The sequence below is a fragment of the Chenopodium album genome, chromosome 19, assembly GCF_948465745.1.
Source record: "Chenopodium album chromosome 19, dcCheAlbu1.1, whole genome shotgun sequence".
Classification (NCBI taxonomy): domain Eukaryota; kingdom Viridiplantae; phylum Streptophyta; class Magnoliopsida; order Caryophyllales; family Amaranthaceae; genus Chenopodium; species Chenopodium album.
In genome coordinates this window covers 4,552,334-4,566,023 of record NC_137852.1, presented here as the reverse complement: position 1 = coordinate 4,566,023, position 13,690 = coordinate 4,552,334, and the positions used below count along the sequence as shown (strand labels likewise).

Below are 13,690 nucleotides of genomic sequence, written 5' to 3'. Positions count from 1 at the left end.
GGCTGTTAGCATCTTAGCAAGCATGTTTCACCCGTGTGCATAATCTAAATACTAAGCAGGGCAAGCACAGAGGAGGTTTAAGCTTCAATCAAACAACCTCACTACTCTTTTCATAGCTTCCTCGCATAAAAACCCCGTGACTCTCGCCGTTCTCTTATTTCTCTCCCCTCAACTCTATGCCTTCAGACACCGCCGTCATCGCTTGGTCTCTTTTCTTTTTCCCTTATTATTGTGTGTATTTCAACTACTTTGTTTTCTGGGTTTTAATTAAATGCTAATGAAGTTGCTTGTTAATGGTGGCAGGGGTTCAGGCGAAGATGGACAGTTAGGTATAGGCAACAATGAAGATAAAGAATGGGTTTGTCAAGTTAAAGCTCTTCAAAATTACACTGTTTCCTCTGTTGTTGCTGGTAGTCGCAACTCTCTTGCTCTTTGTGAAGATGGAAAGGTTAATTTTTTATTAATTAGAATTTTTTAGATTAAAGATTTGATTTTTTTATCTGGGTTGTGCTAAACTTTTTATTTCTTGTTTGAAGTTGATCTTAATTTTAATGGGTTTTGCTGAAGATTTTATTATATGCAACAAATTTAAAATTTGGGAGTAATTTAATCAGCTGAATTAATTGGATTTTGTTGATGTTTTTTTTTTAATAGTTGTTTACATGGGGATGGAATCAAAGAGGGACTTTAGGGCAACCACCTGAGACTAAGGCTGAGAATGTGCCTACTCAGGTTAAAGCTCTTGCCAATGTGAAAATTGTACAGGTGAAGTTTATAAATTTGCTTGAAATTTTTTGTGGGTTGTCTTGGTATATTCTGTTTGTGTTAGTGGAAGTAATGTGGATGGATTGTGTTCGATTTCAGGCGGCCATTGGCGGGTGGCATTGCCTGGCTGTTGATGATCAAGGCCGTGCTTATGCTTGGGGTATATATTTTTTCTGTAGTTCTTGTTTTTGATTTGGTTTCATACATAAGGTTTTTATAGTTGAGGATTAAGCTAATCTATCCAATGGGACTGTAAAGTAAGAAATTTGTTTAATCTTTAATTGTTATACAGCAAATCTTGTTGAGTGAGCTGTGAATTAGCTCATGTATGTGTACCATTTAGCTGTTCTTTGATATCATTACAAACACCATTGTTGAAATGGAATAAGGCAATCCAGAGGTTCGGATGGGAATTTTTAAAATCTGTAATCGAAATTGTTTTGCTATTGCAAAGCAAAATCATCTAAATGTCCGAGCTTAAATGTATTTGTTTGATGTAGGTGGTAATGAGTATGGGCAATGTGGTGAAGATCCTGAGAAGGATGAAACTGGCAGGCTTCTGCGAAGAGATATTGTGATTCCTCAACGTTGTGCACCTAAGCTTAAAGTTCGCCAGGTTGGATAGTAGAAATTTGCCAGGCACTTAATTTCTTGCTTTTTTGGTTGTGTTAGATATTCATGATCATGTTCTTGATGCTGTTTTTGACTAGGATGGTTGTTGGATACTTAGAATTCTGTTTCTGAGCTGTATACGTGTATAGATCTTGTGTTACACGTTTAGCTTGTGCCCAGTTGCTAATATGTATGGTCTTTAATATGCTGGACCTAGTAATTTTAGTTACTGTTCAATTTTCTTAGGTGGCTGCTGGAGGGACGCATTCAGTGGTCCTTACACGTGAAGGACATGTATGGACTTGGGGTCAGCCATGGCCACCTGGAGATATGTAGGTTCCTCTCAATTCCTTCTGCTGCATATATAAATCTTTTGTTGTTTTGTAGGACAGAAGATGCCAGTCTCCCTTTGTTATGCTAGACAAATTGTTCATGCTTAAGTGTTGTGTTCTCTTTTCTTTCATATTCTTATCCTGGTGTCTTGTCTTCCATTTCCATCAGAAAGCAAATTTTTGTTCCAGTTCGAGTACAAGGACCTGAAAAGGTGCGATTGATTGCAGTGGGAGCATTTCATAATTTGGCTCTTGAAGAAGATGGAACCTTATGGGCATGGGGTAATAATGAGTATGGGCAGCTTGGAACTGGAGATACTCAACCTAGATCACAGCCTATTCGTGTACAGGGGCTTTCTGGTCTTACACTGGTAGGCTTCATGGTTTTTTATAGTCCATACTGCTTTATCATATTTTTTTTGGTGTTTCTATGAATTCTGTCCTCTCTCCCTAGCCATTGGCATAACTGCAATTGAGTAGTATTCCTGGTAGTTGGAGACGTAATATTTCTTGGATTGTACCTTACCATCTTCTTCGCCAAATGGTGGTTCTTATTAATGACATTCACATCTTTACTATTTCTCTTAAAACTTTTATTGTATTGCTGCTATGATAAAGGTTGGAGAGAGTACTTCAAAGGTTGAGGTAGACAGCAATGACAAATGAGTGATAAATTCTTTGGTCAGATTTGGTCCATTTGGATTAATCGTTGTGTCATATATGATGCTTAGATGCTTTGCTGGCTTCCTGCTTTTGCTTAAGAAAGAACTTATACATTGAGTCTAACTTTTGTTGTCTGTGAGGGACTAGGTTGATATTGCTGCTGGTGGTTGGCATTCTACTGCTCTGACGAGTGCAGGAGAGGTATGCACTTTCATCTACAAGAAACTTAATCATTTTGGCAAATGTTTAATCAACTCTATGATTCATATTGTCATGTTCTCTCTGCCATGATATTTTGTGACTCTTACTGCTGCTTATTCCTCAAGTCTTGTAACTACCATGCTCCTAGCACATAAATCATGATACTTTATCAAGGTGCATGCATTCCTAGATAGTGATACTTTATACTCCGTATTTTATATGCCATGTAGTGCAGGCTTAAAAAAACACAGGAAAACTTGATGCTTCTCACACTTTTTTTACATTACTTTACTTGACATAAATTTTTCTTTATTATATTCTTTTTGGTTGCTAAGCACATTCCTCATTGAATGCTACTTCAAGGTGTACGGTTGGGGTAGAGGAGAGCATGGACGGCTTGGATTTGGAGATGACAAGAGCAGTAAAATGTTGCCGCAGAAGGTGCAGCTTTTAGCCAATGAAGATATAGTTCAGGTATGATCTTTCAAGCTTCAAAGCAATCTCCCTTATGACATTTTCTTAGGATAATTCAGCAAGAATCACTTTCTTTAGGAAAACTTGATTGCTTAGAATGCAATAGACCCTTATCTTCCTCGTAAATGGTTTTAATACTTTTTTTTCATACTACCTTAAGCCTTTGCTCGCCTTTTTTTTTTTGGTCTTCCCAATAGCTTCCATAACAATATCCATTAACTGCTGGTGTTTCTCCAGATTTTCAGCTTTTTTTAGTGTGCATGCTCCATTATGTCTTTGGCATTGAACCGCTAATTGTAAAACATTAAAGCTCAAGATATCTGATACTTTATGGATTATATTATGCTTATGAGCTTGGTTTTTGAGCTCATACCTCATGTGAGCTTGTGGATATCCTAATCTAAAGAGTTAAATGGTTAAAGATTTTGTAGACTATGATGATGTCTTGGCGCTTGTACGTGTAGTACAAAATAGATACTCAGTAGAACAGTAGTGTGTTGAGAAAGTAGCTAAAGACTTAAAGCTCTATAAACTTTTTAAGGGATTTATTTTTCATGGGATGCTGGTGCTGATTTTATATGAATAAATAAGAATTTTTTATCATGACCTCATCGAATCAATTATTTTCTACCCGATTGAGATTGACGTTGAATTTTGATCATCAGGTATCTTGTGGAGGAACTCATTCAGTTACAATGACACGAGATGGACGAATATTTACGGTAAGCACCCTTCACTCTTCTTCTTTGAGTGACTACTACACTCTGAGGTGTTTGATCAATATGATTGAAAAGTTCAACAGTGCTGTATGTTTACTCAAAATTAATGCATCACACAATATGTGGATCCCAGTTTCATTTATTTGGCTGTTCGTCTTAAATACATCAGAATTATACAACCCCAGTATTCAGATCATTGCATAAGATCATTTTGAGTGATTATGGATTTTATGCCAATTTTCAGTATCAGAGTCCAGTCTTTCATTTCCCAGTTTTCGTTGTCAGCTGTTTCTTCTTTTTCTGTTTGCAGTTCGGGCGAGGTGACCATGGCCGTTTAGGATATGGACGGAAGGTCACAACCGGTCATCCAATGGAAGTACCAATAAACCTCCCACCTCCAAAAAATGTTGGTGAGGAGGAGAAAGCTGAAGCCCGTTGGCGGGCTAACCTTATAGCTTGTGGTGGTCGACATACTTTGGCTATTGTTAAATGGCAAGCTGATGATGATGAATTGTAAGCTATATATGAAACTAATGTTCTTATCACGGACCGTTTATTGTCAATTGTAATAATCTGTTACTCCGAAAATGATAAACAGTGGTTTTGTTCCCGCTGCCCTGACCTCTGTTTATGTTTGGTTGAAGGAGATGAATCAGTTCTGTATTTAAACACGAATGAAATACAATGAAACATATTGTTTTTATTTAGAAATTTTTGCTATGATATGACACAAAATTTACACATTGATATGAAGGCGTAATACACTTAAATTCTCAAAATATAGGACATCCATTTTAGGATCACAAAAATGATATACAAAGTAAAAAAATAACATATAAATACAGTATTCAAATGGAGTGTTTTCACATATGAACATGTATGTATGATCTTGAAATCTTCCATGGGTGTTGAGCTTATCGGGTCATGCCACCCGGCATTGGTGGAGGAACCACCATCCCTTGGTTTTGCCTCTCCATGTTACCATGCCATCCTATAGACACATAACAAGCAAACAACATAAATTCTACAAATTCTAGTTCTAGTAACTATAAATTTCAAATGGCATGATTAGTCGTCAAAATTATTTGTGGACGTAAGGAGTACTTGTAATGGAGGATTGAAAACGTACCAAGGGAAACATCATAGCCACGATGTTCAAGCTCGCGGTACTCTTGGCATAATGCACAAGACTCACACCAAAAATGGGTACAACAATCTGCACAATTGCTCTCTGGTATCCCATATTGAGTCTTCATCTTTGATCGATATGAACATGAATATATCCATTGACATCCCGCAACTACCATGATTAATGAATATAACGCTCCACTTACTCCACATGCTGCATCCCACAATTTATACAAATTCGATCATTAAATCCCACATCGACTTTTTTTTGTGTGAGACAATTACCGTTAAAGTAAAAATAAGTCGCAAAAGGAGTAACATTTTGTACTGTTACTTACATGATGATCAGCCTTTATCAACAATCTCTGCAATACGTCCAAAGGTGATGCAGGGGCACCAACATGTCAAACAACCTGCATTATTTGGAAATAAATTTACCAATTATTATATATCATGTAGGACAATTAAATTCAATAAGATTTGAAGTTTGGTATTTTTTAATATAAAAAAGATGGACTTACAAAGAGGAATATCAGAGCAACAATCACAAAGGCCAGTAGAGAACTTTCCAACAGCACCACCATTACTTGGTTGATTCAGGGGAACAAATGGAGGAGCATTCGGCTCGGCCACTGGAATTCCCATTGCAGGCTGTTGTTGTTGCTTCATGATTCAGTACTTAAAAATGTATATGTGTTCAAAGAAACAAATCTTAAGAATAGAGTAAGTTGTTGTATTGGAGGATGAATGAACAAAAAAGATTAGAATTATGAGTATATATATAGTAAGTGACTAAGTGGTAAATCAAAAGTGAGTGGTGGCTGCTTAATTAGGATAGAAAATTCAAGGAAGAAGGTTTTAGCAAGTGTATTAAGAGGGTCCCCTTACTATGTGTAGTCATTATTATTATCAGCTTGATTTACACGTTAGAATTTCGATAGGAAATTGGTATGATTTTTCTTAGTCATTATTGGTCAACTAATTATTCATTGATAAAAAAACAAGAAAACTTTGTTTTTGTAATAGAAGCTTAAGATTAAGGTAAGGTTTTTAAGGTCAAGAAGTGCATAGGATATAATGATATATATGAAGCCTTTTTAAATTTTGTTTCGTTTTGTGTGTATATTAAATTAGCGGAAGTCATATATTAAATCTAATGATCTAGGCAGAATTTTTATCAAGTTTTAAGTACTACGGAGTACAAGTATATTTTTAAGTTATATACTTATATAAACATATTCCTAAAACTATTTAATCATCTTAAAATACTCGTAAATTATGTAATTGTGAGTATTATTTTGTGACGAGGAATTGGTCAATAATTCTTTCTTTCAAAAAAAAAAAAAAAAAAAGGAAAAAAAAATGAATTGGTCAATAATTAATACTGTACTGTATGTCTGTATTCTAAGTCAATCTTACTTATCTTGTAAGAAGTATTAAGATTATAATGGAAGAAAAGGCAGGATACAGTGATTGTGCCAAATTTAACAAAGTCAACACGAAAGAGGTTTGGTCTTGCTAAAGCCGCCAAGCCCATTTAAAGTGGAGATGGTCCATACTTCATATGCACATGGTCCTATCCTAGCTAGTAGATATGTGAATTGAATTATACTCCCTCCGTCCCCTATTGATGGTCACTTTTGTCATTTTTGGCGACTCAAAATGTTAGTCACATTTGCTTTTTTCAAGTACCATTAATATTATTTTTTTACCAAAATTCTCTAACATTTGCAAAAATATTTGTGCAAATTTAACTTTCCCATGTACTTTAATTACTTTATCTCTCTACTTTTTTTGCATACCCAATGTAAATATACTTTTTCAATGTACTTTCTTTATTTCTCCTTAATTCCCGTGATTTTTTAGCAAAAGTGATCATCAATAGGGGACGGAGGTAGTACTTGTATAATTTATTTATATAATATGATTATTATTTTGTTTTATTTCATATAGAAACTTATACTACCTCCGGTCCAATTTACTCGCAACAAAGGGTTATTATTTGTGAGACATAAATATTCCTTTGTTGCAAGTAAATTGGACCAGAGGTAGTAATTATGTATAAACGATGGACTTTTGATGTGTAGAACTAGTAAAAACGAAGAAAGTGGTACGAAGTTTCAAGATCAATGCGATCAGAAATTCGATAATTGATGGTAAAAAGAAGAGCTTATGTGGACTATTCAATGCTATTGTAATTAGTTTTAATCTTGGCCCTATATTTTTAAATGTCCAATCTTGTCCATTCATCCAATTGACTTTAATTTTAAATAAGGAATGAAAAAAAAAAACGTTTTCTTGATTATGATTAAAAAAAAAAAAAAATAAACAGTTAATAAAACAAAAATTCTGAACTTTGCCATTGATGCATATTCGATCTTGCAGTTTATAAGCTCAGATGATGGTCCATCTACAATAAAATTAAAAAGTTGATTATAGTTTATTAACAATAAACCTATCTACCGCATTATACATTACAAGGTCCACAATTTTTTTCATCATTTTTATCAAAAAATAGTTCATCCTCCATTAAAAAAAACCAGAAAAAGGGAGGAAAAAAGAAGAAGATGATAAAAAGAAATTTGTCTCTAGTTTTCAAGAAACCAATCAATTGACAATAAAGATAAAAAAAAAATTGAAAACATCAAGTAAGATAAATAATAAATTCCATATCCTTTGATTTTTTTCTTTTCTTTTCTTTTTGGTAGTTGGTAAGGTGTGTTTTAAAGTCAACTAAATGGATGGATATGATGAGTTTTATTAATTAGAGGCTTGTGATTCACTAGTTACAATGCCCACAATTTTATTGTAGCCATTTGAAAAACTATCCTATTTTGGGAGGAACTTAAAGCACAGTTTTCAAAAGAATTTGTATTGCCAATAATTTGTTTTTTACTACAGTACATTTTAACATGAATTTTTTTTTTTTAAATGTAACACTTTAACTTTTTTACATTATTTATGTAGAGGTTTTGACTTGAATATTTTTGCAAATGTAAGTTGTTGGATTAGTTACCAACTTACAACGTACCAAGTATACTTTTTCACAAATGTATAAATATTATTTAACAAGTTGTTGGATCGATTACAATGTGCCAATCTACATTAATATTAATAGACAACTAAACATATTAACGGTCAAAGTATACATACTATATATTAGTATTGTTACTTAATTATCATGTATTCTTTGGTGAATATTTTCTTGCATTGTATTGCATCAAAATAATTTAGAAACTTGGATTATTTTTGATATTCCACTCCTCAAAATAATCTTTCTTTTAAATGATAGATATAATCTAGTCCGACAAAAATTAGTTGTTTACCTAATCTAATCTAAGAAAAATTGTAAAATTGATGTGGAATAGTATAAAAAGGTGATGCTAGTATGGTAGATTGGCTACGTAGAATCAGTAAACAAATACAAGATTCATATATATAACCAATTAAGTTAGCTTGTTGTGTAGGATTACAAAAATCCTGCAACCTCAATTACATGATAAATTACAAGTATATGATAAAAGGAACAAATTACAAATAGAGTATAATAGAAGAACAAAAATTTGTATGTACAAAATAGTAATAAACAATAGATTTATTTCATTATTCATCAACCCGGAAATAAGAATCGTACACATGCTCACAACCTCAATTATTCTCTATATATAGAAAAAGAGTGAAACCCTCACACAAATGATTAAAAAAAAAAAAAAGGTAAACAAATCAAACAAAGGAATGAGCTAAAATTAGACTTTTGATACAAACGAATTTAAAAATTACTCACAAATTTATTCATGTCTACGAGTACAATACAAATATACAACACAATATTTGATTCTTTGATTTTGAATTAATTCAATAAATGCTCATCAGCTTATCGTGTCATGCCACCTGCCATTGATGGAGGTACCATCCCCTGGTTTTGCCTCTCCACATTACCTTGCCAACCTATAATTAAGTAAATAAACCATCATAAGTTCAATGTTTAATTGTCAATAAATTGACCCTTTATCTAAATATAGACACGAGTCAACTCTATAAAAAAAATGAACATTATTTACTGGCAGAATTCTTTGTCTCGAGGGGGATTCCTAATTCAATAAATAAGTAAAGAGAAATTAGTTAGATGAATGATTATTACCGAGGGCAAGATCGTAGCCACGATGTTGAAGCTCACGGTACTCTTGGCACAAGGCACAAGCTTCACACCAAAAGTGAGTACAACAATCTCCACAACTATTCTCTGGCATTCCAAGTTGAGCCTTCAATTTTGAACGATATGTGCATGAATATATCCATTGACAACCAGTGAAGGCCAAAAGTAGTGAGTACAATGCTCCACTTACACCACATGCTGCATTAATCAATTAAGTTACACAAAATCAAAATTAAACCAAATATATACTTGTATAATTCTTGTTACTACATTATAATTGATGAATTTGAGTCAATCAATCGATTGCTCGATAATGTATATATATAGGTAGGACTTGTATACTTACATGATGAGCCTTTGTCAACAATCTCTGCTATACGTCCAAAGGTGATGCATGGGCACCAACATGTCAAACAACCTGCGCGTGTATATGTATATAGTTTAAATTTTAAGTAACAAACATTACAAGGATGCACGAACTGTTCATGTGGTATAGTAATTTAATATATGGTGATAATTAAAGATAACTGACAAATATATGATAGAAATGAGACGGACTTACAAAGAGAACAATCAGAGAAACAATCACAAAGACCACTAGAGAACTCTCCAGCAACAACTGATTGATTTGGTGGAGCTGAAATTGGAATACCCATTGCATGCTGATCTTGCTTCATGTTTTTAATTATCTAATAAGAAATAAACGAACAAATAATAATAATGGTACTCGAAAAAATAAAAGTAACGTTATGTATGTGTTCTTCTTTGTAAAAATGTATACAAGTATATGATCAATGGATATATAAAACTTAGAGTAAGTCCATATATTTATAGTAGTCTTGGCAGGCTGATATTAGAGCAAATTAAGCTGGAAATTTCAAGGAAGATACTAATATACTACGTAGTATTAATCTAAATTTTTTGTATTATCATTATTGGTCAATTCAATGTTAACAAGTTGAATAACACGCTGGAATGCGATAATGGAAGATAGTGGTCATATTATTAGTCGTCATTCATAGTTGGTCAACAAATTAATTAAATAATAATAATCTCGTGTTATTATCTTTTTTTATGATTTTTATTGCGTTCCTGTCAAAAATACATTAAAAATAAAATTATTTTGTTGGCAAGTTGTAGGCCATCTTGACATTTTGTACACAAGCTTAGTTTATACTTTATAGTTTATATGTACCGTAGGATTGAATCTATTATACATCCCTTTTTAAGATGTAGCAGCTGTAATTTAATTTCAAGGAGTATTACTATGGAAATGGAGTACCTAAATTTTATGATTGATAGCTTGAATTATTCATTTTTTTGTAAATTATGAAATTATTACTATGGAGTACCTAATTTTATGATTGATAGCTTGAATTATTTATTATATAAAATTACTTGTATAAATTTATAAAATTGTAGGTTGTATGCATGTATGCATGGAATTTCAAAAATTATAGGTACAGTATAAATATTTATGAAAATTTATACATTGGGTCATCAAGTAAATTATTAAATTAGTATTCCATATATTACAATGTAATATTCCAAAGTGTTTATGTCGAAAATTCAGGGATAGTATTAAGTATAGTATGGATTGGAGCAAAATGGTATTGACATAGATATTATTGTACGACTGTACGTGCAGTGTTTTCAAGTATTCATATTGAATTTTCCTCAAAAAAAAAAAAAAAAAAAAAAAAAAAAAAAAAAAAAAAAAAAGTATTCACATCGAAAAATATTTACATACTTTAATTTATGGATCAATGAGTTGAATATATAATATGTACTCCGTATCATACATCAAGTACTCTTATCGTCCCATAATATAGTGCATATTCATGTAATCATGTGTTTATTATCAAACTATAAAGCATTAAATTTGACACAAGTTCTCATCAATAATTATGTACATACTCCTTTTGTTTATTTTTATTTACTCATTAATTTTCTTTTTTGAATGTTTCATTTCTTTTTAAAATTTTTCACTTCTAACTTACATTTATATAAAAAAATATAAGGATCTATCACATTTTACTTTTGTATATTTTTTACACTGTCACTTTCACATTTTCTTTATTTTCTCCTCTCTTAAACTTAAATGCACGTATTTCATGGTAATTAATTAACCATGAAAGGTAAGTGTGTAAACCAAAAATAAACAGTGAAATTACAAAATACGATCCATAATAATCATGTGACCATGTGAGATATCATTGGATACATCTCAATGTGCAGTTTTACTGTTTTTATTATTAAGGCGTATATAATACGGAGTAAAAGATATTAATGATTAATCATTAGTCTTAAAAATTGTGTATAATGAAATAGGCACTATATTATGATAGCAAATAGGTACTCGTAATAAGGAGAACTTCGTATATGATAGGAATCAATTTCTTTTGATTTAATAAATAATAATTGACCCAAAAATGATGGGAAGACACCCAAATTTCGATAGACATACACTAAAGTCAACCTAAAAACATTCCTGAGTGGATGGCTAATTGTGCATAGTTTCCGCCATTAAGAAGTTATTAAAGCTAGTAATAATAGTATTATTAGGGTTTAAACACATGGCAAATTGGGAAGTGGCTGCTCGCTCTAGTATTAGCGTAAATCATTGGACTCCACATTAGTCGTTACAAACAAATATAGGCACGTTCTCTACTATATTATAGACGCCAAAATCATCATCATCATCGGACTTTCAGTCTCAAATGGTGCGTTTAGAATATACTTCGTACTTTTATTATACTATTTTTGCTTTCTTATTTGAAAAGTTTGCTTGTCTTTTTCTTGATTAATTTCCAACATTAATTTACTACGGACTACTTGTATGTTATAAGGTGATAATAATGCAACTAATTGGATAACTAATGTACTTATGTACGTACATCTCTGTGTGATGGCATGTACTTCATTTTTGTTGACTTTTGGATGGTTATAGTATTTAGTTTTGTATTACCATGGTTTTGTCCTTTTTTTTTTTTGTGTGCGCGTGCGTTTTTTTTATCAAGTTCACCCAAAATTTGGATTTGGGACTTTATTTTGGATGATTAGGTTTCAATTCCCTCTTAATTGTTATAATGGATGCTCCATTCTGAATGGGTGATTAGGTTTGTCTTGAATTGATAGGCTTTAAATTGTTTAAAACCTTGGACATTGTGTGAACTGTGAAGAACAACCGAACAAAATCATCTTAGGACTTAGGATAATGGGATTGTCATTTCATTTACGTACTTGACTCATTTTAATTTGTAAGTTTTAAATATATTTATGGAATAAAATTTATTGATTATATTATTATGATTTTTTTTTTGTTGAACAGGGCTTAGTCCTTACCGTCCTCGAAAAAAAAGGCGACACTAGCTAATTTATTCATCAAAATATAAGAAAATCAACAATGCAAATATTTATAACAGCTTGGGAGATAGACGAACTATACAAGCTCATATAGTGATATAGTCGTATATTCTCAGAAATGAAAAAAAGACTATTTCTTACATAAGCAAGTTGAGTAAGCAAACTGTACTCATACTTTATAATGAAAACTTGAATAAATCACAAGATGATATTTTTCTCTCTCAAATTAGACTGGCCAGAAGATAGAAATAAAAACAGAACAACATAGATTCATTTTATGTTATTTTACAATATATATATATATATATATATATATATATATATATATATATATATATATATATATATATATATATATATATATATATATTTTCCTTTTCAAGTTATCTCCCAAGGTTACTCATGAAATATATCGTCCGACTTATCGCCTCATGCCACCTGGCACCGATGGAGGCATCACAATTCCTTGATTTTGTCTTTCCATATTACCATGCCAACCTATAATAAACAACATAATTTATAATTTGTTGAAAATTTATAATGATAAATGTTGAACAATCAAATAAAATAGAGATTTTTCCTCAAAAAAAAAAAAAATAAAAATAAAAATAAAAATATAAAAGAGAGATTATTAATAATAATTACCAAGGGGAAGATCATAGCCAAGGCGTTGAAGCTCACGGTACTCTTGGCATAATGCACAAGGCTCACACCAAAAATGGAGACAACAATCTCCAAAACTATTCTCTGGCATTCCCATTTGGGCCTTCATTTTTGTTCGATATGCACATGAATATATGGATTGAAGCCCCGTGAGGCCCAAAAGTAGTGAATATAACGCCCCACTCACTCCACATGCTACATTTCACGACAAAACATACAATTAACATGTTGCATGTAAACTATTTATTGGAAACGGAGGTAGTAATTTTTTTAATTGATAATATTAAATATTGCGGTATACTTACATGAGGAGCCTCTGTCAACTATTTCAGCTATCCGTCCAAATGTTATGCATGGGCACCAACAAGTCATGCAACCTGCTCGTGTACACGTACGAGTAGAATGTAAGAAGGTGTAATTTAAATTAGCGTATAATATCATACGTACCTAGGCCAAAAGGGGGACGACTTACAAAGAGAAGGATCAGAGAAACAATCACAAAGACCGGTAGAGAAGTCTCCAACAGCAGCACCTGGTTGATTCAGGTGTTGAAATGGAGGAGCGTTCGGCTGGGCCACCGGAACTCCCACTGCTGGCTGTTGTTGCTTCAT

At 32.3% G+C, this 13,690-nt stretch overlaps 3 protein-coding genes and 1 pseudogene across 4 annotated transcripts; 1 reads left to right on the top strand and 3 right to left on the bottom strand.

Annotated features, from left to right (window-relative positions):
* Positions 1–82: 82 nt before the first annotated feature.
* On the top strand, positions 83–4,418 carry LOC145595209 (ultraviolet-B receptor UVR8-like). The gene is made up of 11 exons (XM_081651590.1): positions 83–205; positions 304–448; positions 655–765; positions 865–925; positions 1,266–1,381; positions 1,624–1,709; positions 1,879–2,080; positions 2,520–2,573; positions 2,937–3,047; positions 3,713–3,769; positions 4,077–4,418. Exons 1-11 carry the CDS (start codon positions 177–179, stop codon positions 4,281–4,283), a joined length of 1,179 nt encoding a protein of 392 aa, XP_081507716.1. The 5' UTR covers positions 83–176; the 3' UTR covers positions 4,284–4,418.
* Positions 4,419–4,515: 97 nt separating this feature from the next.
* On the bottom strand, positions 4,516–5,652 carry LOC145595210 (protein PLANT CADMIUM RESISTANCE 2-like; annotated as a pseudogene). The gene is made up of 4 exons (XR_014102924.1): positions 5,416–5,652; positions 5,233–5,307; positions 4,896–5,108; positions 4,516–4,757 (listed from the first exon to the last, which is right to left on the bottom strand). The product of XR_014102924.1 is annotated as a protein PLANT CADMIUM RESISTANCE 2-like (transcript).
* Positions 5,653–8,531: 2,879 nt separating this feature from the next.
* Positions 8,532–9,802, bottom strand: LOC145595211 (cell number regulator 9-like). Its single transcript, XM_081651591.1, has 4 exons — positions 9,613–9,802; positions 9,397–9,468; positions 9,036–9,248; positions 8,532–8,842 (listed from the first exon to the last, which is right to left on the bottom strand). The coding sequence occupies exons 1-4, from the start codon at positions 9,725–9,727 to the stop codon at positions 8,769–8,771; spliced, it is 474 nt and encodes a 157-aa protein (XP_081507717.1). The 5' UTR covers positions 9,728–9,802; the 3' UTR covers positions 8,532–8,768.
* A 3,035-nt stretch (positions 9,803–12,837) lies between these two features.
* Positions 12,838–13,690, bottom strand: LOC145595212 (protein PLANT CADMIUM RESISTANCE 2-like). The gene is made up of 4 exons (XM_081651593.1): positions 13,552–13,690; positions 13,385–13,456; positions 13,062–13,274; positions 12,838–12,914 (listed from the first exon to the last, which is right to left on the bottom strand). Exons 1-4 carry the CDS (start codon positions 13,688–13,690, stop codon positions 12,838–12,840), a joined length of 501 nt encoding a protein of 166 aa, XP_081507719.1.